Below are 14267 nucleotides of genomic sequence, written 5' to 3' on the forward strand. Positions count from 1 at the left end.
AATAATGTTTTGCTCTGACAAAGAAACAGTCCTGCTGAAGGCATGCTAACTTCAAGTATCTTAATAAATATTTTTTTCATTACTAAAGTTTTCTCTTTTATTACTTTATAAAAGTGGCTCAGTGCAATAAGAAAGGCGATGTTCAGCCGTTAGCAATAAGATCATTGTTACATTGTGTCTAAAAGAATGGGTAATAAGACCTCTGGTAAAATATCCTGCCTGAAGACCATAGTAACAGATATTTTCCAGATAGTCCCCAATGCTCAAATCTTGGATGAGGTGTTAAAGTATGTAGTGGCATCGGATCCTGTTGTGTCTGAACAAGATAGGTTGTTCATATGAATTTCCACCTGGCTTCAGATCTCTGACAGACTACTTTGGCCATCCTGATGGCTGACGTTTACTTTGAACTGGAGAAATATTCTCCTATTGGATTTTGGACCACCGGTAAGGTGTTCATAAACCTTACTGGATATATAAATTTTATTGGTGATGGATACTTCACTTTGCAGCTTCTGTGTAGGTGCTAATTTTTTTAATTTTCAAAAATGTTGAAAATCAAGAAGAGTTCAGAACGTTGAGAGCATTAAAAGTCCATAGGAACCATAGTAGGATACAAGAACTTTGGCAGCACACAGGCTTCCATCTTTCTCACAGGCTACTTATAACATATACATGAAGGCTCTGTAAGAGATCATTTGAAGTTATGAGGTTTGATGACAGCAGTGTGCTGACATCCAACTCTTACAGAATATTTATCTCATTAATAACCAGGGAGACTCTTCTAGTTCTACCTGCCCCCATCCAGGGCAAATAATGGATGAGGGCAAAGCTTAATCAAAAGTTTTCAGGAGTCAGTAAAAAAAAAAAAATACACAGTGCAACAGTGATTCAATCAAGGGGGTATACAGATGGTGAAAATAATCCCAGTAGAATATGGGTTGAATCTTTGTTGCTCACATGCTTTTCGAAAGCACCCGAGTAAGTTTGAAGGAGGGGGCTACTAAAAAAAACCTGCAAAATCCAGGATAATCAATTTCAGGTTTTTTCCCCCCCACTTCTTCGGAAAGATTCACATTGTCGGCTGTGTGAACAACCGATGCGAACAGACCCAGGATAAGCCAGGGTAAAGCTCTGCATGCCTTCAACGTGTTCAAATACATCTGCATCATTGACTCCATCCTTATACGCAGTGCTAACACATGTGAGCAACAGAACTCACAGAGATGTGCAGAGATGTAGTTCCAATAAAAAACAGTTTGAACAATAAAATCAGAATGCATGAGTGAGATTATCTACATAGGTCCAAAACACACTGTAGAAATAATGCAGTTTAACTGCCCTGGATCAATGCTAATGAATTCTGGGAACTGTAGTTTTGTGAGACATTTAGCCTTCCTTGTCAGAGAGCTCTGGTGTCACAATAAACTACAGTTCCCAGTATTCTCTAGCACTGAACGGTCTCAAACTGGATTATTTCTGCAGTGCGTTTTGGACCTTAGTTGCGCTAACAAAAACAACATCTGGATAACCCCTAAGAATCACAGTTCTGGGTCTATATTGGAATTCAGCCTAAAATTGAATATACAAGGTACTAGCTAAAATATACAAGGTACTGGTTAAAATTGAATATACAAGGTACTGGCTGATAGTGTACATAGCACAGTGTACATAGAGTGTGTCCACCCCTGGAGATGTAGGACCTGGCCATGATAACACAGGCTTTAGTTACTTCATTGCACTTCTATGATTCACTTTACATAGAACTGTTTCTGGAAAGTGTCTGGAAACTCCAGCTGCTCCTGAATGCCATGGACAGGGTGCAGTTACAAAAAGCATGTGATTGTTTGTCACAACAACTTCATTGGTAACATGTTTGCTTCCAAGAATAATGCAAAGTGGTGGACATGATTTATAAAGTACTATATAACTTGAAACCTGGCTGTTTCAAATGACCTGCACCCAGAGGGGCCCTTCTCTCAATCCCATAACCCTCAGATGTTTATTAGCAGGAGGGAGATACAAGAGAGAGTATTTTCAGTAGTTACGCTCTGGAACTCCCATCAAGAGAAGGGAGGGGGCCCCCCCCCCCCCCCCGGCCTATATTCCACAGGCAGGAAAAGATCTTATTACTGAGACAGATTTTTTAAGCTGGGTTGAGACAGAAGTGATGTCACCTGAGGAAGATAGCCATTTAACATGTCACATGACCATCAATATTCTCAACATTTGGCACTAAACATAAATTACAGGGGTTAATCTGGGTTGCTAGTATTAACTACTGCAGTAACTTCTTTTTAATAATTTGTTTCAATTATGTTTTAAATTTGCTTTTGTGTTTTAATTGTATTTTGGGGTTTTCAAATCCATCAGTGGGATGTATGACATGGAAAGTACATGTCAATATCATTATTAGACATAAAATAGATCTAAAGATCTTATCATTAGTCAGTGGGCTTTCAATATTTGGAATTAAGCCCAAAATAAATCATGTATTTCCCAAGAGAGAAATTGCAGATTTAATTCAACAAGCATGAAAAAAAGCTGTTGGGGGAAAAAACAATCCAATAAAGCTGAACTGCACACAAAGTCCAGGAACTTTCAATGGAAGTAATCAATCCATTTGTTCTTTTGCACAAGCTCCATTATTCTAGGGATGGAAACTATGCCAGAGTACTAGCATCCTTGTGCTCTAGAACACCTTCAGCTGAATGTGTCCACTGTCAAAAATAGCAGAGCAAATTGTAATACTGCAGAGCTAAGCAGTCTATGCATGTGCTGGACTGTGGACCACTAACCAGGGATGTGTTGGCTATTTTGACTGATCTAAATTTCTTTGAAATACCTTCTTTCATTTAAACAAAATCCAAGTTACAATAACACATATTCCAGTGCGGTTAAAATAATGAAACAAAAAATACAAGGAAATGTGATGTTTCAAACCATATTTTCATACTCACGTTGGAATAGGGACTAGACATGGAGGACATGGTAATGCTGTCTGAATAAAGGCAGGCTCGACTGTCTGTTCCCAAGGCCCAGCAGGCTGATGCTAAGAAGAAAGAATATTTTAACATTAAGCTGATATACAGCATTTATTATGGAAACTGATACTGCTGATGTAAACAAACTATATTTATGAAGTCCAGAATTAGTCTACTCATTATGCAAATAGCTGTTGTTCAGGACATTTCAACTCTGAGCATAAAACCCTCTGTCAGTTCAATGTATACCCCATTCAGAGAAGATTAAACTCCTTCTGATTTTTGAAAGTAATTAAATAGTATATTGACAAGCAGGAACATTCTTATTTTTTATTTATTATTTTGTGTCAAGGAACAGAGGAAAGAGCTTGGCAGTACAAGAAAGGAATTTTGTGTGTAAATATGAAAAAATAAATGTGCTGGTCACAGCCTCCATTACTTGATTCCCCAACTTCAGATTATTCACATTGGCACAATTTTTCATCTCTTACTTTGTTATGCAGGGAGAACAGCTAGCACAATTAAATACTGACTAGAATTGAAGACTACATCTGGGTCTAAAAGAGTCACAGGTGACTAAATTATTGGGGGGATAAAAAATTACAGACTGATTGGGAAGAAAATGCCTCTCTTAATTTTTCAGTTAAGAAATATCTGTAACATCTTTCTCTTAAGCTGTTCAATTGTTCCAAGGTTACTTGAAAAATACCCCCTTCCATTTCTTCCTAATAAGCACTGCATTAGTATCTTAAGACCCAACTGGGTAATCTCTTACCAAGCCAGTTTGCTTCACTAATGCTTCATCATGGCAAGCAACAGGGCACAAGTGTCTACACTTTTCTAAGATCTTCTTGCAGGGCTGATGGCAAGGCGGACAAGGCCCAAAGTGGCAACTGTGTTTCTCCCGACTAGGATGATGGCAAGTAGGCGGCTGCCTAGAAAAAGAACAATCAAGACTTACTAAAATGATTTCAGTAACAAATATAGTCATAAATGCTTGGTTTAGATACAGTGGTGCCTCGGGTTACGAAATTAATTCGTAACGCGGCCGCTTTCGTAACCCGAAAAGCCTTCGTAAGCCGAATTGCCATAGGCGCTAATGGGGAAAAGCCGCGATTCCGTGCGAAAAAGTCGAAAAAAGCACCAAAAGTTTTTTCGTAACCCGAAAAAACATTCGTAACCCGAAACAGTAATTCCCTATGGGATTTTTTCGTATCCCGAAAATTTCGTAACCTGGGTATTTCGTATCCCGAGGTACCACTGTATTGCTTTTCTATACAGATTAGCCCAAAGTGGTTAACAAAGCATGACAAAACAAAATTAAAAATATATTAATAATAGACTGTTATCCATAACAAACCCCAGAAGGTACTATTCCAAGGTACAATGCAATAAAGCCCTGAGCAGCATGGCACCAGGCAACACTAAGGAATGCCTTCTCCTAACTTCTGGAGTGGCTGTTTTCTCTCTGTGACAATATCTGGTGTGTATTTGGTAGAAGCTTGAGAAAGTCCCTTTTCAATGGCTGCATCAACATTTAACTTTATACCAGGACAGACTGATATAGCCTCCTCACTACTGGGTCTTTTGTTCATGAGAAACAACCTGGGACACACACACACACACACACACACACACACGTGTTAAAATTACTGCGTTAATTTATTTTCGATCTGCTGCTTTGTGCTTAAATCTGTGTTTTTAATTTAGTTATGGGCGTTGTTTTATCTGATTCACTGCACAGTTTTCTATCATATTGCTTGTTTATGGATTAGAAGAAACAATGTGTATGACAGTAAGCAATGCTTCATGGTGATCATGTTCCAATTTTTTGTTGCTAAGATCCATCAGGTTAGTTTCAATGTGCAGCAATGCTTTCAATCAAAGCCAAGAAATCCGCTATTAGCACCCCTCCTCAGGTCCAGAGAAATCTTGTCAATATTGCACAGAATGTAGCAGCAGTAAACTAACTGGATGTCTTTTACCAAGGAAATCATATTTTAATACAGTTACTTAAAGAAATGAGTATTAAAAAGCAACTGAAACATGCAATTATTCAAGTATTTTACAGTAAAAAGCATAGGATGATGTACCCACATAGCCTTAATTTTGAAATACGTGTAGTATCTGCTGTGTTAAATTAAATATTAGCTGACAAGATCTGTTGCAGCCAATAAAATAGAGCATGAATGGACTACTGCAGAAAGTCCAGGGGCCATACTATCCACTGTACTACATCTCTCTCAAAACCTTTATAGGCTGCCAAGGATATGCTTTGTTTTTGTGGCTCCATCTACTGGAAAGCAAAAACAAAACAAAGCAGAAGATGCCATCAAATCATAATCAAAATAGATGGATTCCAACACTATAGTCCAGGTTTTGTTTTCATACTGTAACTCTGTGCTTTGACAAGTTATTATGAAGCATATGTTCATTACAAAAATAAATTCACAGACTTTTCCTCTATTACTTTATGTTCTCAAATTGTTTTTTCCATAAAATCACTAGTCACTCATCTTAAATGAATTAAATCCACCCCATTTGCCATCCATTTTCTAAATTACTGCCAAAGAAAAACAGGAGAAGTGATAAGCCTGCATTTTATCTGCAGGAACTCACTGGCAGCCGATAATCAATCAGATTGCCATGTTTTGAACTAACTGAAGTTTCAAAAGTTGGTGCAGAGGTAGCCCAAATTGCAATAGTCCAGCTTTGAGGTTATCAGTGTGTGAACTACCATCTTTAGGTCCTCCAGATCTTGGAAGGGTCGTAGATGGCATAACAGTCGAAGTTGATAGTAAGCACTCCTGGCTCTCACATCTACCTGAGCTGTCATTTGGAGCAACAGATCCAGAAGCAATCCCAGGGTGCACAGTCTTTCAGGGGGGAGTATAACTGCATCCAGGACTGGCTGGCACACCTTAAAAACCAGGTTAGGATCCTGGATATTAAGCACCTTTGACCTCTCTGGATTCAGCTTCAATTTGTTTTCCCTCATCTAATCCATTACCTCCTCCAGGCATTCATTCAGAGGAGACACACTATCCTTAGCCCAGGCTGTTTTTGAAGACATGGATAAATATATTTGGGTGTTATCAGCATACTGGGAGTTCCCTGCCCCAGCCTCTGGATGATCTCTTCCAATAGGGGAGAGAATAGCACCTTGTGATATATCATAAACACAGCTCCTTTTTTGAGGAGTAGCTATCCCCAAGTACCACCATCTGGAACCTATTCAAGAGATAGGACCAGAATCCCTGAAGCACAGTGCCTCTGATTCCCAAATACCCCAGGCATTCCAGAAGTACTGATGGTATCAACTGTCACTAAGAGCTCCAAAAACACCAGCAGGGTGTGGATAATATCAGGTGAGTGCTTCACAACTGCAACAGTGCTGAGAAGCCCTTTCAGGTGTCCCAGGGATGAACTGAGACCATTGCATAATTCATAATCTGCTAAAGTAAATGAGATGCTCCATTATGCTCTTCCCTCAGCTGCCACCACTAGCAGCCATACCATACAGGATGCAATAGAGAGAAACGAAGCAAGGCTGTTCTGCCAGCCTCTCTCAGTGACTATTTATTCTGTCTTTTCCCTTCCTTTCCATTCCCTTCTCCTTATGTGTTCATGTCTTTTTTAGACTGAAAGCCTGTGGGCAAGGACTGCCTTGTTTTTAATTATTATAACATAGGCCATTCCAGAAATCTTTTCAAATGAAATCCAGTCATTTTACAAAAAAAAATCAAATAAATAAGCTCTCCTTAATTGTGTTATCACCTGTACTCTTTAGTGATACTATTCCTTATACTGGGTGATTCAAAAATAATGAGGTAAAACTGAGTAAGAACAGCTTTACTGTTGCACCATATTTTCCTGAATCACCATGTATAACCAACTGATACAGCCTCCTCTCCTTCCCATTTGCCATTCAGACTGAAATAAATCAAATTTAAAGATATGAATTCTGCATGTGGTACATTTTCAGTGAAAAATACAGCAAACTCAGTTTAAAAGCCAAGTGATTCACATGTTTTAAGTAGTTTCACATTGCTATGAAAAATAAAGGTATACATAAAAATCATCTAAAAATGTTAGACAAGAACCTTGGTTGGGACCTGTAGAGAGGCTGTGTATTTGGAGGTTATTACTCTGCCTCAGAACAAATTGTTTTGAAAATAAAAGTTAGTTTCCAAAACAGTTTGAGGTGTGCAATAGAGATATGGTGCTCAAAAGGGAGAATCAAAAATTATTTTGGACACACTTACATCACTGGGCACACCTTTTTGCTGGCTGCATCCCAACCTTTCTATTGCATGAAGATACAACTGTAGAAATACTGTTCTTTATACTAACCTGCATAGTTCTTTGCACCTGGGGGGTTTGGTGGTTCGTTCTCTACCACAAGGTACTTTGAGAACAGTTTTGCCACAATTGCACTTCACATCTACAGTTTCAGGACATGGATAGCAGCTACCTAAAATTAACAAAAATACTATAAATACAATATATATATAATAGTTAACACCATTTACTGGAGAAGCCATCAAAACCACTAGAATTACTCTACAGTTACAAATATATCTAATGCAGCAATTATATAAGAGAATCAGCATTTTGAGTACAATATGAAAGTATTCATTCAGAATTCTGACTAACTTACTCACTTATTTATATACAGTCGCCCATGTTTCCAATAGGGTGCATTCCCATGGTGCATGTCTGCGTGCACTTGCAGGCACGTGCCCCATCCAAGCCTATGGGGCTTGGATATGCACGAGCCTCCGTTTTTGTTCCATATTAATAACCTGGAACAATGGCTTAAAAAGCAGTGATGAACTCAAATAATGAAGATTGATCAACATGAGATCCAGTGTGTTTTTTCACTGTCTCTTACACTGTAATTTACACTGTTGTCATCTTTCCGCTGTATACATTCTTTTATCACAAATGATAGGCTTTAAAAAAACAACTAGATTTGATTCTCCAGGGTTCTGAGTATTGAAGACTGTGAGAAAAAGAAAAGACAGCTAGATGACTATCTGAAACTATGTAAAAATTAAGAAGAAGAGGTTAGTATATTTATAGTTTTCAGTTTGAAGGCCAAGAAATCAAAAGTATTTTGTGTTTAGGGTTACAAGAAGGTGGGCGGTTATAATTTTGTAATGTGTCTAGTACGTATGGGTGAATAGTGTACAATGTGTATTTTGTAATGTGTACACTTTGTAATGTGTATTAAAATTAATAAACACGTTTTAAAAACAAAAATACGTAATTATAATTAAAGCTTGTGAACAACATGTTTTCCATTACAAATGCAAACAAAGTTCCAATTTAATAACATAAAAAGTTAAAGTTTATTGTAGGTTAAAAGGTTATAAAGAAGGCTTTCTGGATTTCTGACCTCTGTGGCAGACTGAAGGACACTTGTGATTCCGACATCCCAAAGTTCTTCCACAAACTTGATCACATGCTGGACAATTTCCAGGACAGCACTGTAACAAACACAAATGTCTTGAAATATAATAACATGGTAAGGCTGGAAGTAATCTAATTTCTTTCTGTGAATAAAAATGCAGTACAAAACCCAAAAACAACTGATCTTTTTTTAATCATTCACAGATCATTGTTTCAAAAAAGAACAGCTAAATAGCCCACATTATAAGATGATATATATCATTGGGGTGATTCTACTAAAGTATAGTACTGATATATGTTTAACACTTGCCTTCCTCTTGCACTGGTGTTTTTGACAGTCACGATTTTTTGTACACTTTGTTTCACAAAGGTATGGCTTATGGCAGGGCATCTGCTTTATATGCTTTCCACAGCGGCACTGTTTCTCAACTTCCTTTCAAGATACAGAAGGAAAGAAACAAAGGGTAAGAGATATAAATTACTCACACTGACATTAAAGTATATAATTGATCACAAAGTTAATGGAGTTACTCAGCTAATCAAATATCCCAAGAAAGGGAAAAGAAAGCAGCTTAAAAAGATCTGATGGATTTATTATGATAAGCTGTGTAAGAAGCGGAAACAAATAGTTTCACTGACTGTAACTTGTGTACAGACACAAGTCTTCTCACAGACCACTGTAATAAGGGTGAGAAAAATGGAGTAAATTTCCACAGAAATTAACAACTGAATTCACTCTGGCCCCTTTAAGGTTGCACTGGAAGCCTTTATGAAGATTATTAAATGTCTCTCACAATCCCATTACAGAATGTTATATCTACTTTTACCTAATTTAGAAGTTGTGCAAGTCAGGGTTTTTCAAGCAGTTTCCCTGAGATTCCAGAATGGTAAAAACTGGATTATGTATTCCAGCACCAAGTACACATGAGGAATGTCAAAAGGGAAAGTATTTGTTTTGTAATGAAACAAAAAAGCAATTCAGGTAAGGGGAGAAGAAAGAAAATCAGCTATAACATCTGAAACCTAAAGTGGCAAGTCAAGTAAGGGAAACAGGAAAGTGCAAAAAATGCATGTTATATTTTTATTTTAACTTATTTTAAATATATTTCCATAGCAAAAGAAATGGAAAAAGGAATAGGAAGAAATGAGGCAGAATAAAGTAGAAAAACAAAAAGGGAGATAGCTGTCAATAGGAAAAGAGAGGTAAGAAAGGAGAGAAAAGGTATAGGGAAGGAAAAGAAGAGGAAGATACCTCCATGCACAAAATCACAGCACTTAAAACTTGATAATTTCAACAGAAAAGCTAGGCTAAAACTATTCTTTGAATTTCTATGTACAGCAATATTTTTTTATTGTGTGGATAAACAGCACAGTAAGACTTGCAGCCTGGAGAAAGATGGTTTAGAAATTAACTCATTTACTATTTGAATGAACTCAGCCTAAAAAGAGACAAAGCCACAAAATAATAAGAGCAAATGAAAGGGAGTTGGAAAAGTCACCACTTTCAGAAAAGGTAAAATTGAGAATATGTCTTTTCCTGCAACTGGAAGTCAATATTATGGAGAAACAAATTTGTATCATCTGGCAAAGAAACCACAAAGTAGAGAAGATAGACAACACTGGGAATAGAGAAGGCAGCTAGGCAACTTTTTGTGTGTGTTGATTTTATTATTATTTTGTTGAGCATTCTCATTCACCTGTGGTCTGTAGTAGTATCATTAAAAACTGTTTATATGCTCCTTTCTCATGACTCTCCTCCACCCAATACTACAGTTACTAAGCTTCTCTGAAGTGTAGTTGTTTGTGAAATGGTTTAAAAAAGGAAATATTGAACATATACCAAAGAAACAAAATATTCTAAAGCAGCCTCATACATTTTTATGTGTGGTCCTACACACTGATCCAAAATACTTCATGTAACATAGCCCAAACTGTACATGCAGTTTGCTGGATTTGAAAAAAAAAGAAACCAGAAGCTCTACATTTCTTTTTGTTTCAGTTTGCTTGAGAAACAGTAAGAAGCACTGCAGATAGGATTCTTGTGGGTCCAGAAAGGGAAAGGACAGAAATAAACAATTCCAGAAGCACTAAAATAACAGAAACATTTAAAAAGCACATGACTAAACTGACAAAGAAACACTAACCTGTCTACAGATTTCACAGGGGCCTCTGTGGCAGCGCTGTGAACATCTATGAATGCCACATTCAAGAACTTTGTTGCAGCTGTCTCCACAAGTAGGCACATCCTCCGTACATGGTAGAGAAAATTCTAAGTAGAAATCAAAACAACTATTAAAGTGGTGTTATATAATTTGTAGATGAAAAGAGTAAGCTACATTCTCATGTGTTTCATAAAAAAAGGAGATACAGTGGTACCCCGGGTTACGAAATTAATTCGTTCCGCGGTTAATTTCGTAACCCGAAATACCTTCGTAAGCCGAATTCCCATAGGCGCTAATGGAAAAATAGCTCTCTGCTGCCCTCCGGTGGCGGAAAATAGCGCCGCGGTTTTTTCGTAACCCGAAGAAACCTTCGTAAGCCGAAGCAATAAATCCCTATGGGATTTTTTCGTATCCCGAAAAATTCGTAACCCGGCGCATTCGTATCCCGGGGTACCACTGTATATCAAGATAAGGATATTTACATCTATGATTTAATTTAACAAAGCTACATAGGACTTGTGTCTATCACTTGTAGTGACCTTTAAATAAGCAAAAACACCTCCCCTCCCCTTAAAAAAACAAATCTTGCCAAGGCACTTTAAGAGTCATCATAAGGCACCTCAGAGTCATCATAAGTCTGAAATTATTTGAGGACATATAACAACAGCAACAAAGCATATGCATTTAACCATTATGTATTGTAGGTTTCCCCTGTAATCAGTCTGTTTCTTAATGCAGTTTGGATCATTTCAGTTTTAAGATGCTTAACTATTTTGTTTAAGTGGATGCATGTCAGTTTAAAATAGGCTGCAAAGAAACAAAAGACTTACTGGATTTTCCACATGGACAAGACCGTTTCCCAGATCGAGGACATTCTCCACAGGAGCCACCATGACAAACTTGTTCACAGGCATGATAACCACAAGGCAATGTTTTACCACAAACCTGGTGGCAAGTGAAGGAATTGCCGTATTAACTAAATATTGAAATTCCACAGAATGCAAGAAAGAAAAAAGCTGACTTCTCCCAGAAGAATTAGTAATATGTAAACCACATTCTGGTAGAAAGTAATTTTAATTTTTTCAGAATAAACCTTTTTAAAGTTGCATGATCCTTTTCAGGAACAAAAACAAAACAAAACTCAAGAGGTTTGATTACGTTGGCTAATCTTCAGATGTTTACCTGCATGCACTAATATTTTTTTTAAATGGCTTTAAGTGGATTGTGCAGTATTTACTGATACCAATAAGAATTCCAAAGAACTGTAGGATATAATAGTACGCTACATCCCAATACTGGGATGTGGTTGCTAAGATGCCAGTTCTGATGATCAGAAGATTAGAAGGTTGGCAGTTCAAGGCCCAAAAGTAAAAGAAAGCATATTCCTAAAGTACTGGGGGGTACTTACTGTCCCCAATGAATTCCACTTCTAAGTCAATTGACAAAACATTGGTTTCCTCTCAATAAGGTTAATCCGCTCACAATAAGAGCACATCACTTCTGCTTTGCTGCATCATGTTTAGTGAAATATAGTGTAAGACCCTTTTCTGACCTAATACACTACATGTATACCTCTGTTAAAAAAGTAGATGTGTTCCTGGGTTTTACTTCTTTAATGGAAACTTTGGTTCTAGAGGTAGAAATAATATGGACAGAATAGGCATAGGTTCCTACACCACCAAAAAAACCTATAGGCAAAACCTATCAATCTGTTTTTTTCAACATGCCAGGGTAGCTGGTGAGCAGGTTAATCTTTCCCCCTTCCTTTCTGTTTTGCTCTTCACACATATTCAGCAAGTGATTCTGGAGACAGCTGTTTATCTTGCCTGTGCTAACACATAACTCCAACTAAGTTGTGACAGACTTTTAAAAAATTACTTTTTAGACAACAACTCTCACCAATGGCTGTGCTGATTGGGATATTCTAGGAATTGTTGTTTTTCAAAGTAACATTTCTAGGTTGTGGCTTTTAAGACAACCAGAAAGCATCAGATGTTCACATGGAGTTGCTGGACATAAAAACTTGGATAAAAATGTCCTCCCCGCCCTTCCCAATTTAAAACCATTGTTCTGTTTGTTAGCCTAGCAAGCTTTCCTTTTTCCTGCAAAGCAAAGCTTTAAATAGCTGATGACAAATTAGCATGGCAACTTACCTGATCACAATGCCATAAAGGACTTGCACAAAGTCTTTCTGCTACCTGTCTACCACAGATACATCTTTGCTTACTGACTCGTGGGCAGGGTTGACAGTCTCCTAAAAGTAAGACGGAGTTAATGATTAGAAACGTATTTGTTTAATTTATATTCTGCCCTTCTCCCACCAAGGTAACCAAAGTGCTTGCCACAAGGTTAAAAAAAAAATACAACTAAATTCTGATGATACAAAAATTAAATATGAAAAACATTACACGAGCTGTCATCTTTAAACTGTTAATCAACAATTATCCAAGAGAGAAATTGTGAGGGAAGAAATCCACAACTGAGTGCTGGACAGGGGGCAGGTCTGCAACAGTAAAACAGAAATGATCTAAAAAGAAAACCTTTCTTTTGCACACATCCACATCTACCTGGATGACAAGGTTTCTCACAGTTGTGTTGTCCACATGGCAATTTCCGTCCACAAGGCAACTGGCATGACCATTCCTTTGTGCTGCATCTCCGTGGCACAGGTCTGGCCTTCTTACAGTAACAGGTTACTGTGATCATCTTTGGACAAGGTGGACAAGGACCTAAAGAGACCAAAAAGGAGCATGACATAAATGCTGTCTTGAGCAACTTCACCACTACATCAGAGATGGGTCATATCACAAATTCTGACCACTGCTTTGTTTGATATTCAGTTGATATGTGCCATTTGGTGTTTTTGGGACTCCAACTACCTGAAGCAGAATTCTTGAAAAATCTGGGTGGGCCTATAGGGTTCAAAGTCTGCAAGAGCTGCACTTGTTCCATGGGCCACACCTTCCCCACTTCACCATTACAGTGTATGCAACAGAATGGATTATGTTCAGATCCCAAGTCTGCCATGTCACTAACAAGATGACCTCAGCCAGTCACTACCTTTTGACGGTAACACATGCCTTGATTACACCCTGTTTGGACTACTGTAGTGCAGTCTACATGGGGCTACCTTTGGAAACTGTTCAGAAATTTCAGCAGGTGCAAAATACTGCAGCAAGAATGCTGACTGGGACTATGTAGTTATAGAGACCATATACCTCCCTTGCTGAAACAACTTCACTGGCTACTGGTTCATTTCCGGCCACAATTCAAAGTGCTGGTCATGAGCTATAAAGCCCCACACGGCTTCAGTCCAGACTATCTGAGAGACCATATCTCCCCACATGAACCTGTTACAGCCCTAAGATCCTCAGGAGAAGGGTTTTTCTTGGTTCCGCCACCATCACAGACTCATCTGGTAAGGATACGAGAGAGAGCCTTCTCAGTGGCTGTTCCTGCCCTCTAGAATGCCCTTCCACAAGAAGCAAAGCTGGCTCCCTCCCTGCTGGCCTTTCATCAGCAAGCAAAAACAGCTTTATTCATCCAAGCTTTTAATGTACAATCGTGGGGTGGCTTGGGTGTTTGTTATATAGGGTGGGTATTATGATTTTAGTGTGGTTTTAATGTCTGTGTTTTATATTGTTTTTAGATTATATTTTTAATTGTTTCATTGTAATACGTTTTTAGATTTTTTATTTGTGAGCCG

The 14267-nt window shown here is 38.0% G+C and overlaps 1 protein-coding gene across 3 annotated transcripts in view; it reads right to left on the reverse strand.

Annotated features, from left to right (window-relative positions):
• The window catches only part of NFXL1 (nuclear transcription factor, X-box binding like 1), a 63243-nt gene that overhangs the window by 39245 nt on the left and 9731 nt on the right, over positions 1 to 14267 (reverse strand). For all 3 annotated transcript variants that reach the window (XR_006104092.1, XM_042468616.1, XM_042468617.1), the window contains 9 exons: positions 13129 to 13290; positions 12715 to 12815; positions 11392 to 11506; positions 10544 to 10668; positions 8710 to 8832; positions 8386 to 8476; positions 7338 to 7458; positions 3760 to 3919; positions 2961 to 3052 (listed from right to left, as the gene is read on the reverse strand). Coding sequence is in view for 2 of the 3 variants with exons in the window: in XM_042468616.1 (XP_042324550.1) it covers positions 2961 to 3052; positions 3760 to 3919; positions 7338 to 7458; positions 8386 to 8476; positions 8710 to 8832; positions 10544 to 10668; positions 11392 to 11506; positions 12715 to 12815; positions 13129 to 13290 (1090 nt within the window). In the remaining variant the exon portion in view is untranslated. The remainder of the gene's footprint in view (positions 1 to 2960; positions 3053 to 3759; positions 3920 to 7337; positions 7459 to 8385; positions 8477 to 8709; positions 8833 to 10543; positions 10669 to 11391; positions 11507 to 12714; positions 12816 to 13128; positions 13291 to 14267) is intronic.

Source organism: Sceloporus undulatus, chromosome 5, assembly GCF_019175285.1.
Source record: "Sceloporus undulatus isolate JIND9_A2432 ecotype Alabama chromosome 5, SceUnd_v1.1, whole genome shotgun sequence".
NCBI classification, from domain to species: domain Eukaryota; kingdom Metazoa; phylum Chordata; class Lepidosauria; order Squamata; family Phrynosomatidae; genus Sceloporus; species Sceloporus undulatus.